The 26,346-nt window shown below is 52.5% G+C and overlaps 1 protein-coding gene across 8 annotated transcripts in view; it reads left to right on the top strand.

The window, feature by feature from the left end:
* Window positions 1-26,346, top strand: part of PPFIA1 (PTPRF interacting protein alpha 1) — a 90,192-nt gene that overhangs the window by 59,549 nt on the left and 4,297 nt on the right. For 3 of the 8 annotated variants that reach the window (XM_053202794.1, XM_053202790.1, XM_053202787.1), the window contains 14 exons: window positions 1,520-1,751; window positions 3,772-3,801; window positions 6,378-6,529; window positions 7,154-7,326; window positions 7,500-7,593; window positions 12,874-12,955; window positions 13,062-13,262; window positions 14,814-14,876; window positions 15,380-15,406; window positions 20,389-20,564; window positions 20,669-20,766; window positions 23,182-23,357; window positions 24,236-24,304; window positions 25,941-26,106. In XM_053202794.1, coding sequence (XP_053058769.1) covers window positions 1,520-1,751; window positions 3,772-3,801; window positions 6,378-6,529; window positions 7,154-7,326; window positions 7,500-7,593; window positions 12,874-12,955; window positions 13,062-13,262; window positions 14,814-14,876; window positions 15,380-15,406; window positions 20,389-20,564; window positions 20,669-20,766; window positions 23,182-23,357; window positions 24,236-24,304; window positions 25,941-26,106 — 1,739 coding nt within the window. The remainder of the gene's footprint in view (window positions 1-1,519; window positions 1,752-3,771; window positions 3,802-6,377; window positions 6,530-7,153; window positions 7,327-7,499; window positions 7,594-12,873; window positions 12,956-13,061; window positions 13,263-14,813; window positions 14,877-15,379; window positions 15,407-20,388; window positions 20,565-20,668; window positions 20,767-23,181; window positions 23,358-24,235; window positions 24,305-25,940; window positions 26,107-26,346) is intronic. The other 5 variants (XM_053202793.1, XM_053202792.1, XM_053202788.1 and 2 more) reach the window with 4 other exon arrangements.

Here is a 26,346-nt window from a genome sequence, read left to right as displayed (position 1 = left end):
AGTCCCTTCCTGCGGGAGCCGACAGCACAGCCAGAGAGGGCCGCGCGGGTGCCCAGCGTGCGCCTGCGATGCTCCTCGGCGGCGTCCGACCGAGGTTCCAGGGTCGGCCAGGACGCGGAAAGCCGAGGTGCGGAAAGCCCAGGGTGCGGGGAGGCCTCCCAGATCCACAGCGCAGAGGGAGGGTGTGTGGGGCGGGCCGCGTGCATGAACGTAACATGTAACATGTCGAAGTCGGTCCATTGTAGAGCAGCGAGTGCTCAGGGGGCGTGTGTTTGAATCGTTTTACGCTCGTCACTATTTCAAGGGTGTTTTCTTTAGAAATCCTCTTAGCAGTTATGGTAGCGAATTTACAAAGCCCTGGTCCCGCGGAGGCAAGAGAACCCAGAGCCTGGCCCTCGTGGAGACGGAGGCGGCAGGGTGGGCAGGATGGTGGGCCCGGGGGCCCGGGAGCTGCTCTGTTTTGCAGTCCTGAGGTCCCGGGGGGAGCGGGCACGTGCTAGGGACCCTGCTGCCGTGGATCCGGGTAGAGTCACTGTCCACGTTTCGTTCTTGGGGAGCTAGCACAGGCAGACGTGCTCCTTCCTGCCTGCAGAGAGCGGGCGGCGAGGACAGACGCCAGCGGGAGAAGCGGGGAGGAGCGGTGGGCTCTGTGGAAGCCGTCCCCCGTCAGGTCAGCGCGGGAGAGGAGAGAGGGCCCGCGCTTCGGCTTTGCTTTTGTGTGGCGTGTGGCCAGGGAGAAGCGATCTTCCTTCATGCGAGTTGACCAGCTAGAAATGGTCAGTCGGTCCGGAGACTTGTCCGTCACAACATAAGCTCTCGGGGTACGTAAACAGAGCTTTCATCGGAAAGGCCGCTGTGTGGATCTCCGGTGTTAACACGGGCATAATTAGTGACGTAGTCAAATGCAGAAATTGCCGTTTCCTGATGCACTGCTCTCTGGCAGTGAAGAGTGTTCGCCTTGAATTCCAAACGAATGGAGTACGGAGGAGGCTGGTAGAAAATTCCATCAAATAAACTGGTTTGAATTCAGCCTTAAAAAGAAAACAAAAACTCAATGTTTTCATCTAGTCTAGAGGCTTCAGTGTCGGGGAACTCCCAACTGCTCCGTGGGTCGGTCCTTCGGTTAGGTCAGAGGTGCCGATTTCCAGTTGCAAAACGGGTACATCGACGTGTCTGAGAATTGGGAAGGCAGCAGTTGTGAATTCACAGCTCGTCGTACGGCGAGGGCTGCCGGTGAGCCTCTGGCCGAATCTGAGCGCACAGGAGTAAAATCAAGCGCGGTTGGTGGAAGGAGCTTTACGGGACGCCCTGCGGGAGTCCCCTCGTGTTGTTCTGAAACCGGGTGCATCGAAAAGACACTAAAAGGGAGACCATTCTCGCTGAGGTGGGGTCGGAGCAGCCGTCCTTGGAGCTCACCGGCCCGCACGCTCGCAGCGCGGGAGCAAGCACGGACTTGTCACGCAGGTGCGTTCACGGGTTTGCCAGGGCGGCGAGGGTGACCTGTCTGCTTTCGTTGCAGGCTCATTCAAGAAGAGAAGGAGAGCGCGGAACAGCGGGCGGAGGAGATTGAGAGCCGAGTGGGCAGCGGCGGCTTAGACAGCCCCGGCCGTTTTAGACCCGCGGGCTCCGGCGCCCCGCACCCCGCGTCCCCGCTCGCGGGCCCCTCCCCTCCACACAGCGGGCGCTCCACCCCACGGAGGGGCCCTCACAGCCCCGCCAGGGAGGTGGACAGACTGGGGGTCATGACTCTAGTGAGTATTTGCCTCTTCTTCCTGTGGTGCTCCCCCCACCCCAGCCCCCGACTTGGGTGCCAGAGTCTTCGAATATGGTTCTGTCTCGTGTTTTACCCAGAAGGAAAGCCGGTTCATCTGTCACGCTCAGAGGTGCGAGAATTTTTAAACCAGCCAGTATTTAGTCATTCAGCGGTAGCCGGTGACACACGGACTGTGCTGTGCGGGCGAGCGGGTTAGCCGTCGTCGTGAGCTCATCGTCAGAGCTTTCGGGTGTGGAACTTTGGCTGTGGGCCCGTGCCAGGCACCGTGGCTCCGAGGGGCGTCTTCTTGTTTTCGGGGAGTCGGCGGTTTCACCACAGTAAGCACGGACGGTAGAGAAGGCGCAGAGCGAGGCGGTGCTGTCTTTCTGCGCATTAGAGATGCCCAACTGGAGGGGACGGGGCGCGCGCCAAAAAGTGCAGTAAAGTAAAGCTCGCGTTGGTTGTCCTGACGCTGGTGCGTGTGTGAGCCCCACGCGGGGACGGCTTCTGGGAGCGCGTCTTCGCTCCTCGGTGTCTGGAGACGCGGTGAGCGTGCGGTTTCTGGGCGAAGCGCGCAGCTCTGCGGAATGTCGCGGAACTTCGCCGCGTACGTAGCTTAGGTTTGGCGAGCACGTCACCTCTTTCCGCCTACGATCACGTTCCCGACGCTGTGTTTCTGGGTGCGCTCGCGTCTGTCGGAATCTGTGCCGCTACTGTCGTTTTTCTCCCCGGCTGCGCTGCTGGCCAGCCTGTGATTGGATCAGCTGCGACTCTCTTCCGCGGCCCGTGACGCGGGAACTAGTCCGTTTTGTGTTGTTTTGACGTCACTCTGTGTATAATTCGCACCATTAGCTAACCAGCTCGTACCTTAAACTCTTGGACGGTCTCATCTGCGGTTTCACGCTTTCTTCCTCTCGGAGAATTTGTGAAAGTCGCCATAAAAATAATGGGCTCTTTTCCCTGCTGTGGAATTTGTGTGCCGGCCGAGAGTGTATCTGCTTCCGTGCTGGGTTTTCATTTGCCGTCTCGTCCTTTCGCTTGCTTACCGCTGTTCACGCAGACCTCAGCCTCCCGTCCCCCAGCCGGTATCTTGTTCGCCCACCCCCCCGCCCCTCTCTGCCCCACGCCGTAAGCCCCTCCGCAGCGTGCTCCCGCGGCCGTGATCCTGTGTGTGCAGCGTCTGTGGTCAGTCGTGGCTCTCTCGTGTCGTTCCTGCTTTGTCTTCATTTCTCGTGAGGTAGTGGGGTTTCGCCCCAATGGTGACCAATGGCACTTAGCGTGTCACCGTGTAGTACGCGTGCATGCGGGTGTGACACAGATAACTCGTCAGCGAAGGGTTTCTTCTAAAGAGATCAGACACAGCACGCTCTGTGGTGCCGACGCTCGTGGTCAGGACTCCAAACCTCATGGGCTTACCGGGCACACGTACCGCCTTCCACACGGAAACACGGGGCTCCTACAACGTGAAGCTGTCACCTCTCTCACGCCCGTTTTTGTCACGTACCTGCACAGCATGTTGATTCTTGGGAAGTCTTCACTCACATTCTAGGTCAGGACTTGACACTAACATCCAGCAGGTCCTTAACCAGAGTAGGTCGGTTCGGTGTTCTACCGGGTGTCGGCGGTCACTTCTTGGGCATCCACGAGGTTGATAGCGTAAAAGCGGAACGTGGCTTTCCACAAGGAGAACGGTCACAGAAAGCTTTAGCATAGACAGCTGTTAGATCTCTTTGTTACACAGGATGCCGTATTTTAATAAATTATGTACGTCGTAATGGAATCTTATCTTCCTGAGTAATAATTTACAGTTTCTCTAATAAATGTTGAATAACCTATTAGGTTTAAATGTGTGGTGGAAAGTTCTGTTTCCAGTTATGGTTGTTTCTAAACCTTATCTCGATTATGTCCGTGCTGTTGTTGTTTTTAAAACACGTTTGCCTCTTCTGGTCCTTGAATTTGTGACTTCCGAGCGTGCAGTAAATCTGATTTCTCTTCATTTCTTTGCATGCCTCTGTCAGCCTAGCGATTTAAGGAAGCGTCGTAGAAAGGTAAAGTGCTTGGTAGTGTAACCTACCTGTGTTTGTCTGTGGCGGGTGGGAGAGTGCCCGTCGCTTCGCAGAGCGGGCACCACAACCGGGTCACGACAAGCGGCCGGTGTGTCCCGGGAAGCGCTGGGCGCTCGAGCTCGGCGGCCGGTTTCCATGGCGCCTGCGAGGGATGTGAGAGCTTGCCTTTCTCTCTCGTTTGTCTCCTGCTCGCTGCGTACTCAGTTACGTGAGACATAGAAGTTTCTAGGAAGAGAAATGACTGAAGCCGAGCCCTAGATGTTCGATTTGGGGATCACCACCTTGGACAGTCATGGCCAGCTGCGTTCGGCGAACTCTTGGGGTCCACCAGCTGCTGTGTGCAGTGGTTTAGGAGCCTGTTAGCCGGCCCCCGCCCACACCCCTGCGAGCCGCAGCGTGTGTGGTCACCCCCGTTTCCAGATGTGGAAACAGGCCGAGAGCCCGGGTCCTGTGCCCGAGGCCGCATTGCAGCGCAGACGCTGGCCACGACACCACTCTGCCACGTACCCCACCTTTGCTCGGGCGCCCTTCTCTCCTTTATGGCGCCCCGGGCCGGGGCAGGGCACCTCCTGTGTCCAGAGGACCATGACTTGGGTGTGCCCCTTCTCACGGGAAGTGCCGTGCCTCGGGACCGGACCCTTGACCAGAGCGCCCCCCTCATAACTGGGATGCTTTGCTCCCTGGACCGTACCCCCATCCCAGACCCGCCCGGCCACGCGCTGACAGGGCCGTGCCTCTGATACGGAGCTGGGCGGCAGCCGGGGGAGCCCCTCCCCTGCAGGGACGGTGTGGCCGTTCAGTTAAACTCCGGGTTCGAGTGCCAGCTCCGTCAAAGGTGGTTTCGTGACCCGGGCATGTTAATCACCCCCTTTTTGCCCTGGTTTGCTCCCCTGGTAAGTGAGGACAGCGATAGAATCGTGGCCCTCGGGGTGTCCACAGACTGCCCATCGGTGCACGGTCCACAGAGGTCGGGAGCTCTCACCGGCGACGGGGCGCAGAGCACGCCCTGCAGTCCGCTGGCTCGTGCCGCCCTTTCCTCGGTAGCAAGACCTTCTTGAGGAAGGAAGGGAGGGAGGGAGGGAGGGAGGGAGGGAGGGGCGTGTGGTGAACGCCCAGGCAGGACGGCCTGCTCCCGCAGCTCACTGACGGCTCCTTGGAGGGCTCCTTGGAGGCTTTGGGGGATGAAGACTAGGTGCACGAGAAGTGGGTGTCAGGTCCGCGCGCACGGGGCCAGCACGGGCGTTGCGCTTCCCAGCCCTGCGGGAGCCTCCCTTTTGGTTGAGACCGAAATGGCCCATAGGCCCGAGTCTGGCGGGACCCAGCGCCGGGCGGGGGCTTGCGCCGTGACACAGGGGAGGGCCTGCGCCCGGAACCCTCCGGAACCCTCCGTCTCTGCTCACCTCATAGCCGGGTCCCTAGTGTGGCTCCCTGTCCTGTTCCCTTTTGGTGTTTGTTTTCTCCATATCCTTGCCTCCCCCTGGATTTGAAATCTGTTTCTGTTACTTAAGTCTGACCCTGTTCAGCTTTATGTTGATAATTTGTAGCCGGTTAAGGTGGCCTTTTGTTGTCTGATGATGGTCACGGAAATCAGGAGAGGAGGCAGGTGTTCTGTAGCTGCTGGTTAAGCTGGTGTCTTCCCTGAGCTCAGCGCCGCTTGGTGCTGACCCCCGGCCCCCGTGGGTGTCCCGAGCCCCATGCGGCTTCGGAGGTCCTGGTACCAACCCAGTTGGCGGTGCCTGTCTCGCCAGTCCTGCACGGGTGTCTCGTGCGATCCGGCCCTGCCCCACCACCAGGACCTGTCAAGGGTGATGACGCTGGCTGGTCCGTGGCCCCGCCGTCCTTTCCAGGGCCCACAGCCTGTTACAGGAGGAAAAATGGAGTCTGAAGGGGGTCATCTTGTCGTGACGGCAGCCCAGGGTCACTTTGTCTCCACCGTGTTGAGCAGGCCTCCTCTAAGCCGCAGAGAGGTCCTTCAGTTTGTAACGTCACCCTAGATGTCACTGAGAAGCAGAAGTCAGACCCGAGAGGGGGTGGGGGGGCGGGGGTGTGGGTGCCTTCTCACTTTCCTCCCGTGCTCGTAGGTCCAGGCTTTGCATCGTTACTGGAAGTGACACTGGGTTAGGGCCCAAGCTGGTTCCCTTTCCCCCAGACAACGAGCGTTGCACAGTCGTGCACGGGAAGCCTCTGTGCTCACCAGGGTTTGCTCTGAATGGCGTCAGGAGACCAGCACCTTGCTCCTCAGCTGGTGGTGGTCGATGGGGACGTGGTCCGGGGCGTGGTTCGCGAAGGTCTCCGCCGCTGCCTTCCGGGGCTGGGCTCGCGGTGGCATGGGGTTCTGGGGGAGGGCGCACCCGCTGGGTGCAGATGGCCCGGGGTCTCGGCGGGCCCGCTGCCCAACGCGTGGCCCGGAGTTAGGCCGACACTAAGAGGGCGTTTTGGACGCCGCAGAAAGCGCAGCTCGTAGCTACTCAGATGAGTTCCTGGCTGTGATTTCAGGGCTGTGTGCTCGTCTGTCGGGCCCGCGGTGAACTCCTGTCACCCTCCTCTCGACCCCGCAGTTGCCGGCTTCGCGCGAAGAGGTACGAGACGACAAGGCAACGATAAAATGTGAAACGTCCCCTCCTTCCTCCCCGAGGTCCCTGCGCTTGGACAGACTGCACCAGGGGGTGCTCCACGCGGCCAGCCACGAGGACATCAGGGACGCCAGAAAGTAAGGGGCCCAGGCGCCACAGGGGACACGCCAGCGCGTTGGTTTTCAGCTCCGAGAAACCCTTGATCTTCTTGGGGGAGAAAGGGTCGGGACGGCGATTCTAAAGAAACGCCAGCGAACTGAGTTTATGTGCACGATGTTCTTGGGGCACCTGCCGGGGCTCTGGGGGTGCGGCTGCCGGGGCGCAAGTCCGCTGGGACAGACCGGAGTCCGGCGGTGCAGGCGGCTGTAGGGCGGCCTCGTTTGCCCAGATCCTAACCACCGGCCGTCCTGAGGCTTCCCCTCTGCCCTCCCCTGGGCCGAGCTCTGTGCCCCGAGGGGCTCTGGGGAGCCATCTTCCCCCCCACCGGGCAGCTCCAGCAGCCGCCGTTTCTCGCACCGTGTCCCCGGCTGGCTCTGGTTGTGCATGTGCTCCGTGCTCCTGGGTCACGGCCTGGAAGGGCTGCCGCGTGTTCTTGGCCCAGGGCGCTTGGAGTCCAGATCTTCTTGGGAGGGAGAGAGCGTCAGCTCCCCGGGGGCAGCCCTCCCCGGGAGCTGGGGGCCTGTGCTTCTCACTTGCGTGGGGGGGGGGAGGGGGTGTCATGTGCCACAAGCCCGCGTTGAAGATCCTCTCCCGTCCCCCAGCTCGACAGGCTCGCAGGACGGCCCCGTGAGCAACCCCAGCAGCAGCAACAGTAGCCAGGACTCGCTGCACAAAGCGCCCAAGAAGAAGGGCATCAAGTCTTCCATCGGCCGCCTGTTTGGCAAGAAAGAAAAGGGCCGTCCGGGCCACGCTGGCAAGGATCCCGCGGGACCAGGTTGGTGTCCCGTGTGTGGCTCCCACACGCAGGTGGTCCTGCTGGTGTCATTCGTCTAGAACCGTGATCACTCTGCCTGCAGGTTCCTCCCCCTGTCGGGAGACCTTCACGTGGCCTGTTGAGCACCCCCCCCCCCGCCACGCCCCCCATTTCATCACTCTGCTTCCCCACAGCTGCTGTTTTGGAGGTGGAAAACTCCTCTCAGGACGCCCTGGGACTCAGCAAATTGGGCGGACAGGCTGAGAAAAACCGTAAACTTCAAAAAAAGTAAGCGTTCTGTTCTCTGTCTTCTCTGCGTACTGTCAGCCGTACGTGGTTTCGAAGCAGTGGCTGTTTGTTCATTGAGCTCTGTAGCTGCAAAGAGGGACTCTCTCCCTCCAGGCTGAACCTGAGGTCCTTGTTAAACTGGGCCTCCTGGAGGCGTAGAGCACGTGTGAAATCGTGAAGGGGCTCCCGTGGATTCCCACTCCACCTTGAGAAGTTGTGCAGCGAGGCTGTGTTGTGGCTCACGTGAGGGTGAGACCTCGGAGCACTTGGCCCTGAGCCCCGGCTCCTGTACGGATCAGTTTGGGGCTCTGGGCCTTGAGCCGGGGCAGAACTCAGTGGGCGAGGCGTCCGGTGGCTCTCGAGCGCTCTGAGGGCCTGCACGGCCTGGAGCCGGGGCCTCACGGCCACACTGGGCCCACAGGGCCCCGTCCCTATAGAGGCCGGTTCCCCTTCGGCCCCTGGAGTTGTCTGTCGGTTTTCCTTTAAACCTGCCTCAGTTTAGTCTTCTTCTCAGAAGTCATAATAACGATCGTGACTGGCACATCGTGGGCTGTGTTTCAGGTGAAACGCTGTGGTTTCTGTTGCTGCTCACAATTCCGTAGGAACAGTCAGGCTTTTGGTTCCCTGGGAATGGAAATTTGTAGAAACCACTTAACAGCGGTCTGATTTGAATGTTGCTATGTTTGAAGTGTATAAAAGTGTTTTGAGATAACTTGGATAGTTGCCATCTGGCCGTGTGCAGTTTGATACTGAAAGTAGGCCTTTTGCTTCTGGAACCGTGCTGGGAAAATTCTGTCCCTTCGATGTTGCCGATGTGTTTCATTTCACATCCTTAACGCTTTTTGTAACGGAAACAGTGAGACTCGTGGCAGTGCCCTCTGGGTCTCCCACCCCACTGCTCCCAGAAATGTGTATTTCACGTAGGATCGGAAGTAACATAAATTGGCCAAAACGTTTCACTCTGTCTCCTATGTTTATTTTGTCATCCTCAGGAGGTATGTTTAAGTACTTGGTCATAGGAGGACGGCCTTTATTGAGTTATTTGCCCCAGCGTGTGATTAAATTTCACAGAGTGTGTGTAGGTAGCTTTCCCTGGGGCTGAGATGTTCAAATTGCCGGCTTTGGTTCTGTGTTACCATAGCTGCAGCCGAGTGAGAGCGGGTCGTTCTCTGGACTCCGTGATCATCATGGCAAATTCCAGACCATACAGTTGACACTTGAACAGCAAGGGTTTGAATAGAAGGTCCACTTATATGCAACATTTTTTTTTTTTTTAATGAATCCAGTGTAGTATTGTAAACATATTTTCTCTTCTTTGTGATTTTCTTGATAACCTTTGCCTTGTCTTATGAAAGAATATGGCATACGTACATAACTTACAAAATATGTGTTAACCGACTGTTTATCGGTAAGGCCTCTGGGTACAGTGGGCTATGAGGAGTTAAGTTTTCAGGGAGTCAGAAGTTATGCTCGGATTTTCGAGAGTGGTGCTTTGCCCGGATGGCAGAGCCGTGGTGGTGAGGTAGGGCCCCGTAAGTCCCCACGCGAGGTGCCCTAGTGTGGACAGTGTCCGCCTCAGGAGAATGAGTCGCGGTGGTGTCGGTGGTCATGTCGTATTTGATGAGACGCTTCTTGTTACGAAAGACCGCTTCGCCGCTGCATTTATGTCCTAACTGTGAGATGCGTGTTGTCAGTCACGGGTTACGCGGCCTCATGCGTGTGCCTGCTCCCCGTAGAATTCAGCAGATTTCTAAGTGTCTTTCTCCTGCGGCTCTAACCGTAAGGCTGGGAAGCACTCCACATGAGTTTACTGTTAGGGCGAGTGTTGGGAAAAATCACGTGTGGTGTCGAGAATTGGGTCCTTGAGGGAGATCAGGTCCCCGCTCAGTAGGCCTGGCCCACGGCGGTCAGAGCGCTCATGCATTTTACCCTGTCGGGGAGGCAGAGTTCTGTAAACCAAGGGGGGCGCGGCCACAGCGGGGGATGCGGCGTCTGAGAGCGGAGGAAGGAAGGAAATAACCGCGAAAGTCAGACAAGTCTCCCATGCCTCCAGGATGTTGGCTTGTAACTCCCGTTCCTCCCGTGCAGAGTTAGGTGCTGGGGGCCGACTGAAAATTCAGAGAAGCGAGGGGCGCCTGGAGGGCTCCGTCGGTTAACTGTCGGACTTCAGCTCAGGTCACGATCTCACGGTTTGTGACATCGAGCCCCGCGTCGGGCTCCGTGCGGACAGCTCAGGGCCTGGAGCCCGCTTCGGATTCTGTGTCTCCTCTCTCTCTGCCCTTTCTCAAAAATAAACACGAAAAAAAAATTGCAGAGAAGCGCTAGACAGATCAGAGAGTCCCTGCGTCTTTAGTCCTCGTGTTTCAGGCTTCGGAACTGGTGGCGGAGAGCGTTGCTTTCTGGAGTATTGACCCGTGCAAGCAAACCTCGTGTCCTTACGGTAAAGTGTGAGCCGCCCCGCTTAATTTCGTAGCTTGTGGTCCACAAGGAGAGAAACGGATCATTCCGTCGATCGTTGGAGTGACCGTGCGGGTACACGGGCAGGTTCTTCCGGGGTACGTGGCCCTTGGTTTACGCGAGTCCCAGGTGACGGGAGCTGGCCGTCCGCAGTGGCAGGCGGCAGAAGCGCAGTTCGTCCATCAGGCGAAGGAGGGGTTGGGTGCACACAGGTGCTCTGGCTCCTCCGCTTACGGGGGCGGCACTGACCCCCCAGGACAAGGAAGGGGTGCAGGCGCCCCCCCCGGGTCCATCCCGTGTTTAGTCTCCTGGGCGGCGCTCTGGCCTGGTAGGGGACGGGGCCCAGTGCAGACGGAGACCTGGGCCGGCTGCCCGGCTGGGGGCCCCACGTCGCCGCCGCCTCCTGGGTCTTGCGGCCGCGTGGCCCTGGCTCCGCTGCCTCCGCGTGGTCTCGGCGGGACCTCGGGCCTGAGCTCCAACCCACGAGCGCATCTGTACCAGAAAAGGCTTTTCGTAAACAAGTGGCCACCGCCAGGAGGAAGGTGAGGGTGAAGTCAGAGTCGTGGACACCAACCTCCAGGTAGTGGGGTTCATGGGCCGTCTGTAACCCTGTAGGGGTGGACGGCGAGCGTCTACGTGAGATGTTTTTTTGAGGTAGGCTCCACGCCCAGTGTGGGGCTCAAACTCCCGACCCTGAGCTCAAGAGTCCTGTGGTCTACCAACCGAGGCAGTCAGGTGCCCCTAAATACCTGTTGCGTGTGAAAAGACAAAGCGTGGCAGACAGAGTGCCACGAATCCGGTCGCCGTTCAGTTTGCTTTCGGAGTGCGGGGCATCTGCGAGCCCCCCCCCCCCCCCCCCGGGCCCTGCAGCAGAGCCGTGCGCACCCCTCCCGTGCCGGGCTGGGCTGCTTGGGACCGAGCCCCTGACCGTGCTTTCGGAGCTCAGGTCTCTCCCCGGCCCGTCTGCCAAGGAACGATTAGTAGCGTGTGTATGAGTCACGTGGCACGGCTTACGTTAAGTGTTCGCATAAGATGTTGCTGCTGTCGTTGAGAATTTGTCCGTAGGACACGGAAAGCGGCGTTAAATTGAGCACACGGAAAGCGGCGTTAAATTGAGCACACGGATGGCTTACTCCGCCCGGCGAGGGAGGCCCTTCTCCCCCGTGCTTATTCCATCCGGTGTGGGTGCCCCGTGTCGGGGTGACCACAGCCCCAGTGGACTCCCATTTCTTTTTCATATGTGAGTAAATAGCTTTGCTGCTCATTTTAAAGAGGGAAGTTTTGCCTTTCTTCCTTCCTCCCTCCCTCCCTTCCTTCCTTCCTTCCTCTGGCTATTAAGATTTGTTGCATTCTAGGGCACCTGGCTGGCTCAGTCAGTGCAGCATGTGACTCAGTCTCAGGGTCTTGAGTTGAAGCCCCACCTTGGGCATAGAGCTTACTTAAAAAAAAAAAAAAAAAAGTTGTTGCTCTCCCTGGTGTAATCCTTCCTACACAATTAGAACATTTATTACCCCCAGGAAACCTAAGGTTGACTTCAGGAACACTTACTTGAAACTTGATGTGAAACATTTTGAGCTCGAATTGTACGTAGACTTTACAGTCTTAAGAAAGGTCTGATACTGTTTAAATATGTTGAAGAGCCAACGTGTTTGTTCAGAAACATGAGATTCAGTGATGTGTTCTGCAGAATTTATCAAAGAAAAATAACACTACAAGTGACCGAGGGATTTAAAAATGCCTCAGGATGCCCGGGCACGTAGGGTAAACCATCTTCTGTCCTACCCCACCTTCTCTGCGAGGCCTTTCCCGTTCAGAAAGAATTCGTGTGTCGCAGAAAGCCTCGTACGTACACAACATGAAAGAGCGAGGTGAAATTCTCAAAGCTTATATAGCGTTGTCTCTTACGTAACTATGTTATTAGTAGACGATCATTTTTAAAGATGTTAAGATGGTGAAGTAATGGTTTGGGTATTTTAGAGCCAGGCGGACAGAATATTTCAGATGCGGTGAGGATCCCAGGATGGCTTCCTGGTGTCGGCTTGTGACAGGATCACAGTCTCACAGGCTGCCCTGTGTGCACTGGCCCCAGTGGTTGGGACTCAGAGTTTCTGGGTCTGAAGCCTGTGGGTTAAACCATGGGATGACCCAGTCTCTTAACTTAGCAGATATTAGCCTGACTATCCTGTGTATTAGCCTGAATCGCCGTGTAGAATAGAAACCGCCAAAATCCCGCCCGTTCCTTAGTTGCCGTATCAGACCATTACCGGTATTAAAGTCTGTGCTGTTCTGTGTTGTTGTCTTTGCCGGACGTGTTTGAGACCCTCACAGCAGCTCCTCACTCAGATGCAGGTGCGGCCCCCTCCTGTGGTTTTCCTTGTTGTCCAGGTACGCCCTCCGCCGTCCTACCTCGGACGTGAAGGTTGCCGGGGTTGGTTGATGTTGACACTGATTTCTTTCATTCTGCCAGGAGACGCCTCTGTTATGCTTTTTTTGTTTTTTAATTTTTTTTTTTTTTTAATGTTTATTCATTATTGAGAGACAGAGAGACACAGAGCGTGAGCAGGGGAGGGGCAGAGACAGAGGGAGGCTCAGAATCAGAAGCGGGCTCCAGGCTCCGAGCCGTCAGCTCAGACCCCGACGCGGGGCTCGAACTCACGAACTGTGAGATCATGACCTGAGCCGAAGTCGGTCGCCCGACTGACAGAGCCACCCAGGCGCCCCATATACTTTTGAAAACGTGCACAGGGAATTACCTCTGTTCACTTGCTATATACCCACAGGCACTCGTGACTCTTCAGCGTTGAATTCTCTCGTTATTTGCAGGCACGAATTGCTCGAGGAAGCCCGGAGACAAGGTTTACCTTTCGCACAGTGGGACGGGCCCACCGTTGTTGTTTGGCTGGAGGTAGGTTTCTTTTGAATCCTGGGCGGAGCACGTCACATCTGTGAGCAGGATGAATGCATTCGTACACCGTGCAGAACCTTCTGGCCTTTACACTTCCTGTCTCTAGCTCTGGGTCGGGATGCCTGCCTGGTACGTAGCCGCTTGCCGAGCCAACGTGAAAAGCGGGGCCATCATGTCTGCGCTGTCCGACACGGAGATCCAGCGTGAGATCGGCATCAGCAACCCTCTGCACCGGCTGAAGCTGCGGCTGGCCATTCAGGAGATCATGTCCCTGACTAGTCCGTCAGCCCCTCCTACTTCGAGAACGGTACGCACCTGTGGAAGGAGCCCATCTGCTGCTCACGTTGCCTCACACGACTAGTGTTCCAGTTTAACATTTTAGCCTTTAAATACGTGATCGGGTGGTTAAAAGATACTTTATTGAATGCTCTCAGAACAGCTTGACTTTGCAGTATAGACATAGGAGTTTTTTAAAGTGTAGACAAGGAATTATCCCTAATTTAAGTACAAACTTACCAAAAGCGAAGGGGAAAGAGCTCAGATCCCTATTTGCATTATTATCAGTGTTTTACTGTCTGACTTATTCAGCCCGTTGTTGCTTTCCGTTCAGGGAGCCGCGGGTCCCCGGGGGCTCAGGGCTTTAAGCAGCCTGTGCATCTGCCCCTGCACACTGAGCGCGGCCGTGCTCCACGCGGGCAGACCCTGGCCGTCCTTACCGATGCCCCTCCTGGTTGAACGTTAAAAAACGAATCTGAGGACAACGTTAATGGTTCTTGGGGGACAAAGTGGGCCGGCTCCTTGCTGTGGGCTCTGTACGTTGGCTCAGCTCCCACTCTGCTGTTCTCTGCTCCGAAGAGAAAACCTGGCGAGGACACATCCTCCCACGTTCTTCTCCGAGTAGCAAGCAGGTCAGCGCCTGATTCGGGACTTGCCGGGACTTTGCACAGAAAGGATTGCCAGCGTCTTTGTTTCGATTCTTGGGGACAGAATTGTAATGCGCAGTCAGTCTGTGCACTGACCTGTGGCCCGGGAATGTTCTGTCACGGCGTCCGACCAGGTCCCCGTTGCCTGGTTGTTTCCAGTTAGACCTTTGTAGAAACAAAGGTGTTAGGGTGGCTTTCGCAAAGTCTTAGAAACCGTCTCGGCGAAGGCCCCCGCTCACGAGCTGAGTCAGCGGACAGTGATGACAAGCACACCTGGAACAGGGACCCTCGCTGTGAGACGGGCCAGCCCTCTCCCTGAGGGGCCCAGCGGCCGGCAGGGCGCTAACGGGCCTCGGGTCTGCCGCGCCACATCAGCGGTGCCGGTGTTTTGGCTCCTTGAAGTCAGTGGCCGTTCTGTGTGCCACGCTGAGCCCTGTGCTGGGCCTCTTAGGGTCCCCAGGTGAGGTTGTCCCGTCCACATGGCCCCATCACTGTGGAGTGCCTGTGGGGAGCCGTCCACAGGCCAGACATGGGGACGGTGCTCCTTTTCGTGCTTTGGGGGAGAATGTTTTAAACATATCGAAGTGACAGTTACTTGAGAATTAGGAATAGTTTTCAGAAGTACCAAATAGGTCGCTTTTACATTTCCCGTGTGTCAGGTGGTAGGCGTGGCAGACGAAGCTCCAGAAACGGTGGGCTGTCCTGGGGTCACTGCCAGCACAGTGGTGGTGCGCGTGGTGGTTCTCCGTCAAGGGGCGGGGCTTGTTTTAACCTTCTGTCGTTCTCCGTGTGGGCATCTGAAACGAGAAGGCGGGAAGAATGGCCTTTGCGTCCGCCCGCTCCTTTTACGTGCCCGAGGCTCACGTGTCTGCTGCCTTTCCTCTTTGTCACTGCTTCCCTTGCCCTGGATGTGGTTGTCACTGGGGCCGCCCTAGACCACAGGAAATATCTGGTTAACGCATGAAGAGATGGAAACGCTCACGGCCACGCCACAAACGGTCAGTCGCAGCCCCGAGCCTGTCCTCCCTCCGTGCTCCCTCCTCCCGCCCCCGAGAACGGCGCGATTCTGGGCTTTTCTGTGGGAAACAAAAAAGTCCTTTCACGTTAAATTGTTCGGATCAGTACTTCCTTTAGGTATTAGTGAAATGCGTGAAGTAGAATTCTATTTTAGATTTTTCCCAGGAACTTAAAATGGATAGACTAGCTCTGTTTAGAATAGATTGAACTCCTATCTCCTTCCGGAGAGACCTCGGTTTGGTGCTCGGCCTCCACATTCTGGCCCTAGTTGTCTCCTTTAATGGACGTGCCTGCCACGGGGAGTCGGCTCCTTGCATGAGAATCGGAATTGGTGGTTTTGCATGAGTTTTGCATGACGCTTTGACTTTCTCACTCTGTCACCCAGTCGCTCCACGCCTTCCCGACAGAGCTGATCTGCTCGCATGCCCAGGCCCAGCAGTACTAACAGTTGTGTTCTTTTGCATTCCTAACCTCGTGACCCCAGGAGGCTGAGGAGGGAAGCTGGGCTCAGGTTGGAGACTCTCTATAATATACTCTTCACTATATGTACAGCAGCAAAAGAGCTGGAGTATGAAAGCTTGTAATTGACTTTTCTTGACGTTTTTAACATCTTACTTTATGCCGAATATCGTTGGTGATTTAAAGTCTTAGAGCAAAGCGTAGGATTAAAAGAGTACGTCTCATGGACAATTTTGAACCTTTCTCATGGGGCACCACGGTTAATTCTGCTTAAAACACACGTCACTTTGTTTGGCCAGTGGCTGTCACACACCGTGCCTGGGCCCTGGCAGCTCCTGGGATCATAGAAGGCCGTCCCCGGTGGGCTGACACTTGTCCCAAGGCGTGCTGACGGGAGATGTTCTGATAAATCCCTGGCACGGGAGGTGGCACAGGGGGCCCTCCCTCCCCGTCTGGGCATCAGCGTGTCGCTCCATGCCGTCCTGCCGCTGTGTCCGTTGAGAGGCTTTCTTACTCCCGGGGTTCTCAGAAATGAAGCCTCTGCTTGCAAATCGTACATTTGAATTTTCAGCTTCCTCGTTCTGCAGGCTCATTTTCAAAAAGCTCCGGCACGACTCTCTTGCAGCCTTGTTTGGGCAGCTTGATTAGAAAGCAGTGGTCTCCTACCCGGATTCCAGTAACGTTGCCGCCTGACGCACTGTTAGGTCTTAGCGCTAGAAAAGGTTTTAGGTTTCGAGGGCTGCAGGCTGCAGCCAGTCAGTTCTTACTGATGGTGTCGTGTTCAAGGATCCGCAGGGGATATGTCAGCAAAAACAAACTCCTCTTACATCTGAATTTTTCTCATTTCCAGTTGATGCTTGAAACATCTTTTTTCCTCTATTTGTACTCCTAAAATGAAGCACGTATTATCACTTAAAAAAAATTTTTTTTTTTATTTTTAAACTTTTTTTAACGTTTATCTTTGAGGCAGAGAGAACGCAAGGTGGGACAGAGAGCCAGAGGGAGACAGAGAATCTGATGCGGGCTCTGCACTGCCAGCAGAGAGCCTGATGTGGGGCTTGATCTCACGAACCGTGAGATCATGTCCTGAGCCGAAGTCAGTCACTTAACCAGCTGAGCCACCCAGGTGCCCCGTATGCCTTTTTTAAAAAGCAAAAGAGGAGAGTGACTCTAATGTTCCATGCTTTCCCTCTTCAACCGTTTGATCTAAGCCCTCTGTGCCAATACTCTAGATAAATATCATTAATCACTCAGCCTGCTCAGATGTTTCTTTATGGGGCCAATAATGGCCATCAGTGAATTGAAAAGGGTGCATTTCGTAATTGCTTCAATGTCAGCGTCTTCCACACTAAGAAGAAGAGCTCTGGCAGCAACTAAGTATGAAATTCCCTGTCTTGGGGTGGGATGTGTAAATGAAATAAGCCGAATGTTTGCTCTTGGCAGTGGAAACGTAAACAAGGATGAGCCGTGCCAGTGACGCCAGAATTAGCCCCCACTCAGTCTTCAGCATAAGCAAGGATGGTTTTCACTCCATCCGTCTTCTAGATGAGAGGAGAACGAAGAGGCGTCCTGGTCTCTGTGCGCCTGCCCCCTGCCGCCAAGGGCAGCGGTCATAGAGTGTGCCTTCCCCGGGCTCTGACATAGCGACCAGCTCTTAAGCCAAGGGGGAGCCGGAGATGCGCTTGGGCACCCAGGGGAAGCAGACTTCCAGGTGTGGTCAAGTAGTCCCCGATGCCTTCCTTTAGCAAGTACCGTCCGTGTACTGCCCGTGCAAAACTGAGCTGCTTGCTGGTAACACCTGCCCTCACCTGTCATGTTTTACGGAGGTCGCAAAGCGGAACTGGCTTTGTGACCATTCCAGTGCTGGAGAAAATAGAGCCTGTGCAGCGGCAGTCTCTTGCGGCCTGAGTGTTCTCTGACCATGAGAGATCCCTGTCGTATGCTTTCTTCAGAAGGCTGTGACAGCAGCCCAGGAGGCGTGGGTCTCCCCGGTTTTGAGCCTGGGTCCTCCGGGGGCATGTGTTATGGGCCACTTAACAAGTGGGACCAGAGTATGTGAACAACGTGAAGGAGGGCTCTGCTCCCATGAGACTATTTAGAAATTTCTTTGCATTTTGTGTCCATTTAAGAATACATGAACAGAAGCAAGAAAGCAGTGATGGCTGTTCACGCCCTAAGGGTCAGGTCTGTGATATTGAGAGTGAGGTTGGAAAGAGTGAAAAAACATGGCATTGTGACAATTTGCCAAAACGTTCGATGCTTTTCTCACTCATGGTTATTTACCGAAAGTAGTGACACAGTTTTCTTCTATTGAATTTGAGCATTCTTACTGAAATCTGACTCATTCCTTCTATAGTTTGTTTGGTGTGAATACTAGGTAAGAGGCTGTATTTTCAAGACACAACATGGTGGTAGTTGAGAGTTAATATTTCCAAGGATTCCATAAGGTAACTACAGAATTCCTGTGACTGTAGCTTTGCCTTCTTGCACTGAAGAAATCCAGTGCCTTTGTTTGATATGTGTGCATATACTTATAATGTGTTTACTTCTGTTTCATGGCACAAATGTTGCACATTTTCTGTTAAATGTATCCCAAAGGATTTCATAGTTTTTCACGATATTATAAATGGTATTTTTAAAAATCTCCATCTCCAGCTCGTTTTTTTAGTATTTAATAATACAGGTCCTGTTAGTTCTGATAGCTGTCCTGTATTCATCTTCTGTGTTGATAATCAAGTCATATGCAAATCAGGACAGTGTTATGTCTTTTCCAACCCATGTGCTTTTGATTTCTTTTTCTTGCCTTACCACACTGGCTGGGAGTTCTGGTGCAGTATTGAGTGGAAGTGGTGGGAGCAGACATCCTTAACTTTGTTTCTGATTTTAGGGAAAATGCATTCAGTCTTACACCACTAGTGTGCATTCAGCTCTACGTTTTTTTGTAGAAGCCCTTTATCGGGTCAAGGCAGCCATCTTTTCAGTTTCTAGATTGCTGAGATTTCTGTAGATGAGTGATTTGGTCACACACGTTCCCCACATCTCTGTGGTTTTTTCTTTTCAGTACATTGGTACGGCGAACTTCCTTGATTTTTTAAGTATTGACCTAAGCTATGTTACTGGGATAAACTCCACTTGTCATGATATCATAATTCTTTTCACTTATTACTGATTTGATTTGCTAACGTTTTGTTAAGGAAGTTTGCATCTCTGTCTATGAATGCTGTTGATCTGTTTTTTGTTTTTTGTTTTTTTTTTTTAATCTGTCTGGTTTTTGGTGTCAAAATAATGCTGCTCGTACAGAATGAGCTAGGTATTTCTTCTTCACTTTTTTGTAATAGTTTATGTAGAATTGGTACTGTTTTCATAAATGTTTGGTAGAGATCAATGGCAAAAGCAATTGAGGTAGAGATGTGCATGTGTGTGTGTGTCTGTGGGTTATAGCTACAGATTCAAAGTCAGGTACAGGTTACCAGTTTCTTTCCGAGTGGCTTTCGTAGATTATGTCTTTCAAGAAACTTGCCTGTCTTATCCAGGTTGCTTACGGCTGTCTACAATTTTCCCTTATTACCCTTTCAGTGTCTGTAGGGTCTGTACTGATGTACACTGATTTCAGTGTCTGTAGGGTCTTTCATTCTTGATGTAGATAACTTATATCTTTCTTCTTAATCACTCTGGGTAGGGTCATTCCATTCTATTGATGTTTACGAAGACCCAGATTTTACTTTCATTGTTTTATTCTCTATTATTTTTCTGGTTTCTGTTTCATTGATTTCTGCTCTTTTATTTTCTTCCTTCTGTTTGCTGTGAATTTCACTTGTTCTTCTTTTTCAAATTTTTTAAGGTAGCATCTTACATTATTGATTTGCAACCTTCATTTATAACGTAAGTACTTAATACTATAAATTTCCCGCAGCTAGTGCAGCGTCCCACAGTTTATGAATATATTGTGTGTGTGCTTTCTTTATGGTTTTTTTTTTTTAAGATTTTATTTTAAGTAACATCTACACCCAACATGGGTCTTGAACCCATGACCCTGAGATTGAGAGAGAGCAGCACACTCCACTGACCAAGCCAGCCAGACGCCCCTTGTGTGTTCACTTTCATTCAATTCAAAAGATTTTCCCATTTCCCGTGTGATTTCTTCTTTGGCACGTGGGTCAGTTAGAAGTGTGCTAATTCCAAATATTTGGGAGTTTTCTAGATCTCTTTTCATTATTGCTTTCTAATTTAATTCTGTGGAGGTCAGGGGACATATATTTGGTATGATTTCAGTCTCTTTAAATACGTGGAGCTTTGTCTGTGTTGGGGAACATTCTGTGTGCACTGTTGCTGTTGGCTAGAGTGCTCTCACGGCAATTGGGTTGGGCTAGTTGATGGTGCCGCTCAGGGCTTCTCCGTCCTTGGGAGCCTATCATTCTGTCTCACCTGCTCAGTCAGCTACTCAACCACGGGGAAAGGGAGGTCTTCTAACCGTCTCTCCTCTCGGTCTTAATGGGTTCATGTCTTCTTTTAAATCTATGTTTGTATTCACTTTTTAAAACTCATTTTGAAATTAACAAATATTTTGTTAAGGAAATATGGAAAACAAAGTGTTAAACATAAAATTAAAGCCAGAGGTAGTTTTAATGAGTTGAGCTGGATTGATCCTTCAAACTTGTTCATGAGTCGTGATCATTCTTTGTTGTTATATTATTACCTATGAAAACTGTTTCAGAATGCTAACATGTAATCAGTTACAGGTTTAATGTGGTTTGGTGATTACGTTATATGTATTAGCACAAATGAGTTGTAGATTTTTAATGGTAGAATTTCCTTTGTGTACAATTTTAATAGAAAATTTAAGTCAGTAAGTAGGAGATCAAATTATTATGAAATTATAAAAAGCCATATTATTGGGTTGGCCTTTGAAAATACGTAACAGATTAAAAATTCAGTGTAAAGATGATTTAAATGACCCTTGCGACGCCCTCTCTGTTTTTTTTGTTTTTTGTTTTTTTTTTTTTCTGAACTGATGTTCGTAATTATCGCGAGCAGACGCTGGCATACGGGGACATGAACCACGAGTGGATCGGCAACGAGTGGCTGCCCAGCCTGGGCCTCGCGCAGTACCGCAGCTACTTCATGGAGTGCCTGGTGGACGCGCGCATGCTGGACCACCTGACCAAGAAGGACCTCCGAGGGCAGCTGAAGATGGTCGACAGCTTCCACAGGTGTGCTGCTGCACGTTGGCCCTTCCTGGTTGGCTAAGAGATGTTTGCCCACTGCCACGGCTAATTGTGTTTTGTTTTGTTTTGTTTTTGGTTTTTGGTAACAGAAACAGTTTCCAGTGCGGAATTATGTGCCTGCGAAGGTTGAATTACGACCGTAAAGAGCTAGAGAGAAAAAGAGAAGAAAGCCAGAGTGAAGTAAAAGGCTAGTACATGGCATTTAATTCATGCAGCGTGTGTTAACAGCCTCGGTGATTTCCTACTTTTTAAAAAAATCAGGAAAGGCTTGAAGTGGAAAAAAGTAGTCTGGCATCATTACAGAGGAGGGAGAGATGATCCCTTTCTGCGGCCAGAGACCCTGTGCCCGTTTTCTCGTGCTTAACGTCAGTCTGTAGGTTCAGGGTCTCCGGGTAAACATTCTTCCTATGACCTTAGACATTTCCTCTTACGAGGATACACGTCCTCTTTTGTTCAGAAAAGCTGCTACACACCATTAGAGAGCAACAGAGCAGAGGTGAACAGGCCCCTGCTGTGTGCGTCTTGGTGTGAGTGTGAAAAGTACTGCCCTGGCTGTCTCTCCAAGGACTCGAGGGGCCCACGGTAGCATAGCGTGGTTCTTCTTCCTGTGGATGAGGGAGCGGTATGGGGTCAGCGGGGCACTTGGGCCTCGCAGACAGGGTGGGGGGCCTCTTCTGGGGCGCGGGGGTGGGGGATAGGCAGAGGCATTTCGAGGAGGGAGCAGGCCCAGGGGCGTATAAGAGGACATGGTGCTCAGCCAAGAGAGCAACACCCAGGGCACCTCTAACTGAGCAAGTGTAGTAGTTTGTTTTGTGACAAGACGTTGACGATTAAGCTCAACGTAACCTCTCCCCAGATTTTCAGTATAAAGAAATCACTAAGAATGGTAATAGCAGATCGGACTCACCAACTCCAAGCACAAAGGTTAATTTATTTAATCCTTACCACCGTCCTGTGAGTGCTGTTTTCAGCCCTCGTGTTTACTAAGAAAAGAAGGTGAAAGCGTGGTTACGGAAGGGGCGCCTGGGTGGCTCAGTCGGTTGAGCATCTACCTCTTGGTTTCAGCTCAGGGTTTGTGGGTTCAAGCCCTGTGTCATGCTCCGTGCTGACAGCGTGGAGCCTGCTTGGGATTCTCTCCCCCCCTCCTTTCCTGTGCCCCTCCCCCTGTTGCTCCAGCTCTCGCTGTCGCTGTCTGTCAAATAAATAAACTTAGGGGGCACCTGGGTGGCTTAGTCAGTTAAGCGTCTGACTTCGGCTCAGGTCATAATCTCACTGTTTGTTCGTGTGTTTGAGCCCTGTGTCAGGCTCTATGCTGACAGCTCACATGCTGGAGCCTGCTTTGGATTCTGTGTCTCCCTCTCTCTCTGTCCTCCCCCACCCCCTCAGAAATAAATATTAAAAAACTATTTTGAAATAAATAAACTTTAAAAAAATGTGGCTGGAGGGGAGCCTGAGTGGCTCATATGGGTTGGGCGTCCGAATTCAGCTCAGGTCACGATCTTGTGATTCATGAGTTTGAGCCCCGCGTTGGGCCCTGTGCTGACACCTTGGAGCCTGGAGACTGCTTGGGATTCTGTGTCTTGCACTCTCTCTCTCTCTCTCTCTGCCCCAACGCTTTCTCGCGCTCTCCCTCTCTCTCCCCCCCACTCTGTCTCTGTCTCTCTCTCAAAAGTAAATAAGCATAAAAAAAATGGCTGGGAAGATAGCCCATTTGAAGGGTAGTCTAGCCATGACTGAGTTAGTGTGAGTCACAAGAAACACCATAAGACAATATCTGTGATACGTGTTCTGTACATGTATAATATAACGTATGTAACATATAAACGTAGTAACGATCTGTAAGTATTTTACGTGTGTCCGTGTGTGTATATCTGTCCTTTTACCTAGAAGAGGACCTTGGAAATGAACTAGGTAAATGTGTTTCATTTATTGTGTACTTCCATTTTAAATCTTTTCACGGTTGACAGAAGCAGTCTTTCAAAGTAACTGGTGATCATCTGGTGATTTTTAGATCTCTCCTAATGCAAATGCAATATTTATTACCTTGCGTAAACATGAGGTCTCCCCTCACAGTCTCTAATATGCTGGAGAGTATCTTCAAGTTTCTGGTTTCCCAATGAGTCAAGAAAACGGGCTTCACGACTGTAACTGAGAGGTTCGTGTTCAATCCACAAGGTGCCCAGACACGGGGCCAACACGTCTGATGGGAGGACGGTTTTCCAGCAGACCCGCAGTCTGTAGATGAAGCATAGTCGTGCCTCGTGTGTCCTTCTGGTTCCCGATGCCTGGGCCCTGGTCATTTTGTATTCTCTAGAAAGTCATGTTCATGAGAACTTCCTTGTTCGAGAGTTTCCTCGAGGAGTGGGTTCCGATGGGACAGTTTGCATGAGGCTGGCGAGGGGCCAGGACGACAGCGTGTGAGCGTAGCAGGGGCCGTCTGCCCACCTGGCGGTGCCCTCCGTGCCCGTTTGGGTCACGCCTCGGGTCGGGACCCGGAGGCTCAGGGCGCACAGTGGGGATCCCTGTCCTGGGTTACAGGGTGTGGATGTGATGGAGAGAGCTTTCTGCAGCCGCTCTGACCATCGGTGTTTACCGTCTGCAGATGTGCTGGTTTGGAGCAATGACCGAGTGATTCGCTGGGTCCTGTCGATTGGCCTTAAAGAGTTTGCCAACAATCTCGTAGAGAGTGGCGTTCACGGTGCGCTGATGGCCTTAGATGAGACCTTTGACTTCAACGCCCTGGCGCTTCTGCTTCAGATCCCGACCCAGAACACACAGGTGACGCCGGGCCGGCCGCGCCCGCCCGCCCGCCGCTCTCCTGCTGGAGACCCTGCGCCCTGTATTTGAGCGAGGCAGCGCGTGGCTACACCGCACAGCTAGGCCTCTCTCCGTGAGCCTGGGCTGTGCTGTGCGGCCCGGAGTCCACGGTGCTGCCTCCTCCTGCCTGAGCTCTGCCTGTCCCTTCCCGTCACAGGCTCGTGAGCCTGGCGTGCATTGAGCCCTTACGTGGAGAGAGAAGCACTCTTACTTCCGTGTGTCACATGGAAGTTTCATGGATTCTGTTTCTGATTTCCCTGTGGAATTTTTTTTGACTCATGGGCTCACTGGAGAGTGAGGAATTTTTTATTCTTCTTCAGAACACTATACACCTTTGGGAACGCCCTCAGTCTCCCCACTGGAAACACCCCCCTCCCCCCCTCCCCCCCCCCTCCCGCCCCACGACACCCTGGTCTAATTTCCCAGGGAGCATGGACCCCTCTCCCCAAAGGCCCATTCCCATAGGCCTCCTGGGGGGCTCAGTCGATTAAGCGCCGGACTCTTGGTTTCAGCTCAGGCCTTGATCGCATAGTTTGTGGGTTTGATCCCCATGTCAGGCTCTGTGCTGACAACGTGGAGTCTGCTTGGGATTCTCTCTCTCCATCTCTCTCTGCCCCTCCCCTGCTCAGCTCTGTCTCTCCCCCCCGCCTCTCAAAAATAAATAAAGCCCATTAATGGACTTCACATTAAAATCCTTATTTAAAATACAGTATTAGGATTCAAGGCATTCATCCCTTGGGTTTTTTTAAAATTTTTCCAGTCTTGGTTTAAAAATAATTGCGATATGCTAACATCCTTTAGATTGACATAACTTTTGGGCTGTTGGTTTATGATTTCAGGCTCGTGCCGTCTTGGAAAGGGAGTTTAACAACCTTTTGGTCATGGGGACGGACAGAAGATTCGATGAAGTAAGTTTTCCACCTAATATCTAAATTTCCATTAACTGTAAATTATTAATATTTGGGGGTACCTGGCTGGCTCAGTTGGAGGAGCATGGGACTCCTAATCTCAGGGTTGTGAGTTCAAGCCACATGTTGGGTATAGAGATTACTTAAAAGTACAATCTTTAAAACAAAAAATAAATGTAGGGGCGCCTAGGTGGGTGGCTCAGTCAGTTAAGCGTCCGACTTCAGCTCAGGTCACGATCTCACAGTTTGTGGGTTCGAGCCCCGCATCGGGCTCCGTGCTGACAGCTTGGAGCCTGGAGCCTGCTTCAGATTCTGTGTCTCCTTCTCTCTCTGTTCCTCCCCTGCTCATGCTTTGTCTGTCTCTCTCTCTCAAAACCAAATAAAGATTAAAAAAAAATTTTTTTTAAATAAAAAATAAATGTAGATTACTAAATTTGTAGGAGCCGTGTATCAGATAACTCTTGCAAATGTGGAGATAATTGTACTTTACAACTTAAGCTTTGCTCTTAATTTATTAACAAACGAGCCATTAGGGCTCCTGGGTGGCTCAGTCGGTTAGGTGTCTGACTTCCACTAAGGTCACGATCCCCCTGTTTGTGAGTTCAAGCCCTGCATTGGGCTTGCTGCTGTCACCGTGGAGCCTGTTTCGGGTCTCCTGTCCCTCTTTCTCTCTGCGCCTCGCTCCCCCACACTCGTTCTCTCTCTCTCAGAATATAAAAAACAGGGACACCTGTGTGGCTCAGGCGGTTAAGCATCTGACTCTTGGTTTTGGCTCAGGTTATGATCTCACAGTTGTGAGTTTCAGCCTCACGTCTGGCTCCGTGCTGACTGCTGAGTCTGCTTGGGATTCTGTCTCCCTCTCTCCCTGTGTCCCTCCCCCACTCATGCTGATTCTTTCTCAAAACTAAATAAATAAACTTTAAAAAAATAAAACAAAAAAGCAAATGAGCTATTGAGAAACCAATATTTTCACAGAGATATGGGTGGTTCGGTTTTTTTACTTTTTGCTATTTGGCTTTTGATACTCTTCAGAAATATTTTTCGCATCATAACACGTTGGCTGCAGCCTGGGAATAGAGCCTGTAAGTTGTGTTTTTGGGGGCAGCAGGATATCTCACTGCAATCCAGGGCCCTGTGCTCTGGGGGAAGGTTTCAGTCGTTTATTTGAAAAGACACAAAATGTTGCTTTCTCCTTACACAAAACCAGGACCGATTTACTCCCACACCACTACTTAACGACTGTCTTCGTTGCCATAAGAACACTTGGTGTGACGAGAACAGGGCAAGTGAAAGGGCGCTGCGGGACTGTCCGCAGCCTGAAGACCGTTTTGAGAACAAAAACGTAGTATCTTTTACAGCAGGAAGGTGATTTCACGTAGACAGTGGAGCAGGCCCAGGCGGCCCAGGACTGTCCTGACTTGTGCCCATCAAGGGTCCCGGCACAAGTGTGGCCCTGCCTCCCTTTACCCCCTGGGGCTCCCGTCTGGGCAGGCGGCCCGGTGGCTGTCAGGAATGGCGGTAAATACGTGGAAACAAAACTGCGGAGTGAGGTCATTTTAAAGGGCTGGTAACTTTACTATATATTTTTGTCTTTTATTTTACAATCGGTCTTGTTTTCTGTCCTTTAATTTCCCAGGACGATGATAAAAGCTTTAGGAGGGCACCTTCTTGGAGAAAAAAATTCAGACCAAAGGACGTTCGTGGCTTGGCTGCTGGGTCTGCAGAGACTCTCCCCGCAAATTTCCGGGTCACTTCCTCTCTGTCCTCACCCTCTATGCAGCCAAAGAAGATACAGCTGGACGGTACGTGACGTCCCACGCTGCCCCAGCCCCTCGGCGGTGGCACAGGAGGCCCGTTGGCTGGAACGTTAACAGTGGTGGAGAATGGTCGACCTGATGTGTAACAAGGCGTTCGGGTGCTGTGGCGTGCTCAGGCTTGAATGCTCTAAGATTAACCCCAATTCTGCTTCTCAAAGTCTCACAGCGATAGAGATTGTTTTCACGTTCCTATCTGGTTGAATATTAGCGTATTCTTCCAACTAC

The sequence above is a fragment of the Acinonyx jubatus genome, chromosome D1 (genome assembly GCF_027475565.1).
Source record: "Acinonyx jubatus isolate Ajub_Pintada_27869175 chromosome D1, VMU_Ajub_asm_v1.0, whole genome shotgun sequence".
Taxonomy (NCBI): Eukaryota; Metazoa; Chordata; class Mammalia; order Carnivora; family Felidae; genus Acinonyx; species Acinonyx jubatus.
Note: the sequence above shows the minus strand (reverse complement) of the source record. Positions and strands in the feature narration are given on the sequence as shown.